At 39.6% G+C, this 8,817-nt stretch overlaps 1 protein-coding gene across 2 annotated transcripts in view; it reads left to right on the forward strand.

The window, feature by feature from the left end:
* Pmi (Transmembrane protein Pmi) overlaps nt 1-4,429 on the forward strand; it is an 81,418-nt gene extending 76,989 nt beyond the window's left edge. For both annotated transcript variants that reach the window (XM_053772059.2, XM_070083030.1), the window contains exon 4: nt 1,479-4,429. In XM_053772059.2, the coding sequence (XP_053628034.1) occupies nt 1,479-1,649 (171 nt within the window). In that variant the 3' untranslated portion in view covers nt 1,650-4,429. The remainder of the gene's footprint in view (nt 1-1,478) is intronic.
* Nucleotides 4,430-8,817: the final 4,388 nt, after the last annotated feature.

Here is an 8,817-nt window from a genome sequence, read left to right on the forward strand (position 1 = left end):
GAGGAATCAGGTTAAGTCAAGGGTGTTCTGAAGTTTGGAGCATTTTACAATGTAGTGGGAGAGGAAGGCATCTACAGAGACGAAGCCAGGACTAAGATTCATACAAGGAAAGTTGTGTATTAGAGAGGATTCAACTAGACAGCGACTGTTAGAGTTGGAAGTAGGGAAGACAGTTTTAGCGGAAGACCAGTCAATAGGATGGCTGTGATCTCTGACGTGACAGAACAGAGCTCAAAGTAGCAGAAATGTTTGATTTTTACCAAATTTCAAAAGTAAACAAATCATGCTAAGAGTCCAATACACGTCAACTGGTGAGTCTAATATTCTTTCACAAGTGCGCCGATATTATTTATACCATTTCTACACTAATGCAGTAGGCTGCATAACAGTAAATCTTCTATTTTTTGTGAGAATAAAAATTCAAAGTGGAAAGCAAAAGAAATGTAAGAGGGGCCTGGGGACGTGACTAATGAACAGAGGAAATGTTTTAGTGCCAGGAATGTCTGTCTTGTTTATTCTGAACCCTATTTTGAAATTGGCATCTTATGAAATTTGTGTGAAATTGGCAAAATTGCCAATTTCTGACCACTTTATTGGATAGTTGAAATATGTAAATGGGTGGTTTCTTGTACTCATTCGATAGAAAAAATGGAATTCTAGCAGAATAGTTATGATTTTTGTCGACTAGTACACTGGAATTGGTCGAAAATAGGGCTTAAAGTGGGCAAAATCGCCGATGCGTAAACATCGTTGAGACCGCTAACTTCGCAAGAGCATAATTCCATAAGTTTTCCATCAAATTTCGTACTTTTGGTGTCATTATGATCAGGAAAAGATTCTCTATCATTTCATAAAAAATAATTGTTTTTTTTTCCGAAAAATTTTAGACCCTGAGAACAAGTTCAGGAGAGGACCTCTCGACCCTGAAAGGGTTAATGTTGAATCTGGGTGCCCCGTGGCCTGGTGGCTAAAGCTCTCATTTCACATGGCAAGTGTATGGGTTCGATTCCAAGTGAGGGTAGAAATATTGGGCATGTTTCTTTACACTGGTTGTCTATGTTCACCCATCAGCAAAATGGGCACCTGGGAGTTAATAGATTGGTGTGGGTCAGATCCTGACCTAATTTGCCTAAAATGCTCTGCATAACAATTGCCTTTCTATGTAGTAGTATGTCATTGATGTCAACTAGGGCTGTATACCATGTACATATACTTGTAGTAAATAAAGATATTATTATTTGTTTCTGGTGCACTTTAATTAAGTCAATGAAAATTACTGATAACTAGATCAACATGATAGTATACGTTTTCCTGTGCGGCTATACCTCTGCATGATTATCAGTTTGTTAAACTAGACTTGCCTGTCCAGGATATAGGATTATTTGTAGCATATCATCAAATTTCATAAGAGATAATCCTAATGACATATGATCAGTAAAATTAATAAACATTTTGTTCATAATTATCATATTTTACAGGTTGAATATGACTCTGGTCGATTGTCACGCTTACCCCTTCAGTCACTGTCGTCTGCATCACCAGTTGTTTTGGTGCGAAGGGATGACTCTAGAAGAAAAATTCTACACAGCTGTGTCTCTCTAGTTGCATTTTCATATTGCATGTGGAGACTTTATCAGATGTATAAGTAGGTTTAATGAAAAAATATTGATTGTAAATTTAGTACTGCATCAATAAGGCTACCGTATATATTATCTAGACAGTGTATCAGTTGTGTAATGGGAAGTTCATTATACAAATAAAAAATGTACACAGATTGAGATTGTACACATTATACAGAGAGAATTGAATGAATTTATCAAACACTGCCCCTGTGAACTGCAGTACAGTATATAAACGTTTACAGGAGTTTGTTTTCAGCAGGTAGTCTAATTACTGTGACGTCTGTATTTATTATATTATGTTATTTAATTTCTGTTTAAGAATGCCACATTAACTAAGTTGTGTATTTTTACACAGCTTTTTCTCCAGTAGCAATGATGACTTATTAACTTGAGGTATAAAGTAAGCAGAGCAGCAGCATTGACATGAGAGAAGTAAATGCAACAAATCTGTTATTAATTAGCTAAAACTTCAAAAGCTAAGCTCAAGGTCTGCTGCTGCACTCTGGTCAGTTGATTAATTCTTATAAATGATATACTTTGTTAGTGAAGCATGTTGCTTTTTAGAGCAGTTTACCTGGAGTTTACCTGGAGAGAGTTCCGGGGGTCAACGCCCCCGCGGCCCGGTCTGTGACCAGGCCTCCTTAGGTCAGTGTCCCAGGATGCGACCCACACCAGTCGACTAATACCAAAGTACCCATTTTACTGATGGGGAACATAGACAACAGGTGGAAAGAAACATGTCCAATGTTTCTACTCTGGCTGGGAATCGAACCCAGGCCCTCACTGTGTGAAGCGAGAGCGTTAACCACCAGACCACCAGTCAGTCTCAGAAATTCCTCCTCATTGAAGGATTTGAGGTAGACAGTTTTAAAATTTAATATTATAATCGTATATTTTGAAGTTTCCTCCATTATGTTACTGGTGGTAGTTTCAAAAGAAAAAAAAATGAAAAGTAAATAATTTCATGGTTGAGCTTATTTTACAGATGATCATTAAAATAAATAAGACAGTACAATGCTATTGTGTCATACCACCAATTGGTTGACACAATAAAATATGTAATGTACAGAAGAATCCCAGCATATCTCATTTTGACAAGTGTTCTTCAGATATGAATATACATGATTTCATCTTCTTTTATAAAGGAGCATGAAATAATGCCTAAAATATGCATGATAATGGATCAGCATTCTGTATTTACCCTTTTTTAGGGATCATATAATTAATCTTTTATTATTTACACTAAAAAGTAAATTAATTTGTATTGCAAATCTTTATTTTTCTCACTTGTAGTTTTATGCTTGTGTTGAAAATGTGAGAGGCTCAAATTTCTGAATTCATATGCTTAATTAAAGCATAGGTTTTATATGTAAAACTTTATTTTGCTAATATACTTTATATTTTTTTCATTAAATGTGAAAGAAGCCTCTTGAAATAGTAAGATTAAGTTTGTAAAGGACCCAGGGTAACTGTGCTGTACATGATAGTTTGGTTAATCAAAAGACCTGGTGTATCAACATCCTGTTAACTTCCATAGATTGTGGGTTATCATCATCATATATATAAAATATATAAAAGGAAGTTATTTATTATAGAGCTTAAGGTTGTTACCTTCTTACTAAGAGGAAGGTATCACCTACAAGGTCCAAGGGAACAACTCCATGAATAAAGAGATGTTACTGACACAATGTGAAACCGAGAAAGAAATGTACATAAAATAAAGCTATCATCCATAGGTTCATGGGTAGCAACCTCTTGTATGAGTAACTACCCACCATGTTTGTTAGGGAACTAACTTTCTGAATAAAAGGAAATTAACTGATTTAGGATCCAGGATAACTTTGAGGGAGGCAACTGTCATGGACATTAAGGTCATTATACTCTGAGACAAGGGTTACAATAATTACAGTAGCCAAGGGGAAATTACTCAAGGATAGAGAGCTACAGTACAGTATAATGTATATCCACCAGTGAAAAGAAAAATTGCTTTGAGAGATCTGAGCGCTTTGTCAAGATCAAATGTCAGCACATAATAATAGTAATTATCATTTCTTTAAAATGTACTTGGTTATTTTAATGGATATTATAATGAATTGGTTAACAGTTTGTGTGCAGAAAATTTGTTGCATGTTTTAAGGAAAGCGCCTTGTTACATGAAGCATTTCAGGAAAATTCTTTAACCCAGGGAATTTAGTTTCCAAAAGTTAACCTCAGAAGCAAAAGAAAGCCTTTGTTAATATTCAAGTGAGGCAACTGCTGGTAGAATTAAGAATTATTATTACATTCATAAGGGGAACACTAAACCCATAGGGGTCATACTGTGTCAGGGAATGGAAGCAACCAGATTCAGTTCAAGGAAAGAAAGGGTAATTCCAGTACTTTGGATCAACAGCCCTTCACTGGATTAAAGGAAAATCTACAGAAGGCCATCGGTAGCAACTTAAGGAGAAAAATACATTTGTTGACTAATGAATGAGCAAGAGGGAGCCAACACAGAACTTAGTGGAACAAAATTCTGTAATGAGTTTATCCAGCACAATCTTCCTGCTTTTATGAATCAATTTTGGTTCTCAAACTGATAATTCAGGGTACTACAGTACTCCATAATTTAATGGACCACATTTGTCATACTACAATACTGTATATGAATGAAACAGATATCCCTTTTCGGTGGGTGAGAGGGAAAGGGGGGTCATCTTTAAGGTTGTACAGACAGTATTTAGGTACTGTAGTGTAGTCTATACATACATTTATAATTACATGTCTTTATTTTGTAACAGTGAATTAAACCAAATACCACACAATAATTTTTTTATTACACCAATAATAAGCCTAGTTACACAAGAGAACACGGTTCTTTATGATGACTATTTTGCACTGCCAGAGATCAGAATTCTTAGAACTACATAAAAAAAAACTGAAAAATAACTATAATGAGCCTTTAACTTGCTATGGAAACAGTATAAACACAGGCCTAATCTCCACAAAGTATTTACACAACATTTACACCTCATACATCGTCAAAATTAAAGGAAGTGCCTTCATGCCACTCAAACTGAGCTGCTAGAGTGACAAGCTCTGTTTCTTTTGTTGATTCTCATATTTGACATGTACATGGGTACAAATTATAGCACAGTATTACCCTCTACAGGCAATAATAGAATTGGTGTGAAAGTGGCATTTAACCCTTTGACTGTTTCGGTCGTATATATACGTCTTATGAGCCACCGTGTTTGACGTATTAATACGCATGAATTCTAGCAGCTTCAAATCAAGCAGGAGAAAGCTGGTAGGCCCACATGTGAGAGAATGAGTCTCCGTGGTCAGTGTGCACCATATAAAAAAAATTGGGGAGCCAGTGGTGCATTGTGGGAATGCCATTTCAGTAGTCCTTGTTCAGCATGCCTAGCGGTAAGAAATATGCGACTCCCTGGCAAATCTGGGACTCTACTCTTCCTAAGTGATGCTCTAACACAGATGGAGGTGTCAGTGAAGATCAATTTCATGGTTTTGAGGAGTTTGTGAGCAAAAGCAATGCCCAGGATACCAGAAGAATGAAGGAGAATGAAGAATGAGGAATGAGGGAGAAAGATAATTAGATAGGATGGAGGGGAAGCGAGCATCCAACACCATTGTTTTGACATGGAGTAGGGGGAGTGAGTAATGAGACAATATGTCATTTTGACAGCTGCAGCCCTGACTCAAAACAATTAGACACACACACACACACACACACACACACACACACACACACACACACACACACACACACACACACACACACACACACACACACACACACACACACACACACACACACACACACACACACACACACACACACACGGCAAATGTAGTTCCCATTTTTAAAAAAGGAGACAGAAAAGAGGCACTAAACTATAGACCTGTGTCATTGACGTGTATAGTATGCAAAATTATGGAGAAGATTATCAGGAGGAGAGTGGTGGAGCACCTGGAATGGAACAGGAGTATAAATGCCAACCAGCACGGATTCACGGAAGGCAAATCCTGTGTCACAAACCTTCTGGAGTTTTATGATAAAATAACAGAAGTAAGACAAGAGAGAGAGGGGTGGGTTGATTGCATCTTCTTGGACTGCAAGAAGGCCTTTGACACAGTTCCTCACAAGAGATTAGTGCAGAAGCTAGAGCATCAGGCGCATATAACAGGAAGGGCACTGCAATGGATCAGAGAATACCTGACAGGGAGGCAACAACGAGTCATGGTACGTAATGATGTATCACAGTGGGCACCTGTGACGAGCGGGGTCCCACAGGGGTCGGTCCTAGGACCAGTGCTATTTTTGGTATATGTGAACGACATGACGGAAGGGTTAGACTCAGAAGTGTCCCTGTTTGCAGATGATGTGAAGTTAATGAGGAGAATTAAATCTGATGAGGACCAGGCAGGACTTCAAAGAGACCTGGACAGACTGGACACCTGGTCCAGCAAATGGCTTCTCGAATTTAATCCTGCCAAATGCAAAGTCATGAAGATAGGGGAAGGGCACAGAAGACCACAGACAGAGTATAGGCTAGGTGGCCAAAGACTGCAAACCTCACTCAAGGAGAAAGATCTTGGGGTGAGTATAACACCGAGCATGTCTCCGGAAGCACACATCAATCAGATAACTGCTGCAGCATATGGGCGCCTGGCAAACCTGAGAACAGCATTCCGATACCTTAGTAAGGAATCATTCAAGACACTGTACACCATGTATGTCAGGCCCATACTGGAGTATGCAGCACCTGTTTGGAACCCGCACTTGATAAAGCACGTCAAGAAACTAGAGAAAGTACAAAGGTTTGCGACAAGGTTAGTTCCAGAGCTAAGGGGAATGTCCTATGAAGAAAGATTAAGGGAAATCGGCCTGACCACACTGGAGGACAGGAGGGTCAGGGGAGACATGATAACAACATATAAAATACTGCGTGGAATAGACAAGGTGGACAAAGACAGGATGTTCCAGGGAGGGGACACAGAAACAAGAGGCCACAATTGGAAGTTGAAGACACAAATGAGTCAGAGAGATAGTAGGAAGTATTTCTTCAGTCATAGAGTTGTAAGGCAGTGGAATAGCCTAGAAAATGACGTAGTGGAGGCAGGAACCATACACAGTTTTAAGACGAGGTTTGATAAAGCTCATGGAGTGGGGAGAGAGAGGGCCTAGTAGCAACCGGTGAAGAGGCGGGGCCAGGAGCTAGGACTCGACCCCTGCAACCACAAATAGGTGAGTACACACACACACACACACACACACACACACATCTCCTGAAGCGCACATCAACCAAATAACTGCTGCAGCATATGGGCGCCTAGCAAACCTCAGAACAGCATTCCGACATCTTAATAAGGAATCATTCAGGACCCTGTACACCGTGTATGTTAGGCCCATATTGGAGTATGCGGCACCAGTTTGGAACCCACACCTAGCCAAGCACGTGAAGAAACTAGAGAAAGTGCAAAGGTTTGCAACAAGACTAGTCCCAGAGCTAAGAGGTATGTCCTACGAGGAGAGGTTAAGGGAAATCAACCTGACGACACTGGAGGACAGGAGAGATAGGGGGGACATGATAACGACATACAAAATACTGAGAGGAATTGACAAGGTGGACAAAGACAGGATGTTCCAGAGATTGGACACAGTAACAAGGGGACACAGTTGGAAGCTGAAGACACAGATGAATCACAGGGATGTTAGGAAGTATTTCTTCAGCCACAGAGTAGTCAGTAAGTGGAATAGTTTGGGAAGCGATGTAGTGGAGGCAGGATCCATACATAGCTTTAAGCAGAGGTATGATAAAGCTCACGGCTCAGGGAGAGTGACCTAGTAGCGATCAGTGAAGAGGCGGGGCCAGGAGCTCGGACTCGACCCCCGCAACCTCAACTAGGTGAGTACACACACACACACACACACACACACAAGACAAGCTTGTTGAATGAAGATAATAGCAGTTATATGAAAGTATCCAGTGACTATATATGTGTATATATATTATAGAAACCAGAAGGAAGGAAGGAAGAATGGAAGGAAGGAAGGACGAGATGAAAGGAAGGAAGGTAGGAGGGAAGGAATGATGACACATGACCATTTACCTAGGATAACTACGTAACACAACTGCCTGCTAATACTTTAAAGAAAACTGCTCAGATGAGGTGAGGTGTTTTGTCTTTGCACATAAAAAAAAAATAAGGCCCAGAAAAAGAATGCAGACACACTTGCTTTGTGTGTAAGGAGTGTAGAACACCATTGTGTATGAAACCATGTTTCAAAGAGTTCCACAAGCTGCAGAACTTCTAGGAACATGTCCAGTGACTGTACACTTATATATGCAGTGGTCCCTCATTTATCGTCGTTAATCCGTTCCTGGAAGTGCGATGATTATCGAAAAAGACGATTTTCGAATCAATTTTCCCCATGGGAAATAATGTAAATACAATTAATCCGTTCCTGACACCCAGAAGTATTAAAAAAATTTTTTTTTACATGAAATATAGATGTAGTACATAATACAATGGGACATGATGAATGAAACATTAACAGCATAAAACTTACCTTTATTGGCGATTCTTCTTAGTGTATGGAAGACTGGAGGAGGAGAGAGATTGGATTAGTTACTGTTTGGAAGGGGAATCCCCTTCCATCAGCACCTTAGGTACCAAGTGCTTTTCTGGGGTTACTTCTCTTCTCTGTTTCTTAATGCCACTAGGACCAGCTTGAGAGTCACTGGAGTCCTGTCTCACAAAAAAGTGTCCAGAGAGCTCTGTTTCTGGCATCTCTTTAAAACTTTTCTAAAATAGGCCAAGACTCTGTCACTGTACAAATTGCCGATATGTCTTGCAACATCCTTCTCAGGGTTATGTTTCTCCGTAAATCTTTCCATCCTTCCCCACATTTCAAAAATCTCCTTAATTTCTGAAGAAGGGACCTCCTTCCATCTCTCTTCCTCCTCCTCCTCTGCAGCAAGATTCTGAGATCTGTTCCTGTTCCTGCTGAAGCTCTTGCAGCTCCTCCGCTGGCCAATTCGACCACGCCTACGCCACTTTCATATTGTTCAATGATGTTTTTCTTAAATTCAATTATTTTTCTCACTTTCGTTACCAAAGGCTTGGCACTAGGAGCTTTCTTTGGAGTCATGGTAGCTTATTTAGCACTTGCAAGCACTAAAATGAA

The sequence above is a fragment of the Cherax quadricarinatus genome, chromosome 8 (assembly GCF_038502225.1).
Source record: "Cherax quadricarinatus isolate ZL_2023a chromosome 8, ASM3850222v1, whole genome shotgun sequence".
Lineage (NCBI taxonomy): Eukaryota > Metazoa > Arthropoda > Malacostraca > Decapoda > Parastacidae > Cherax > Cherax quadricarinatus.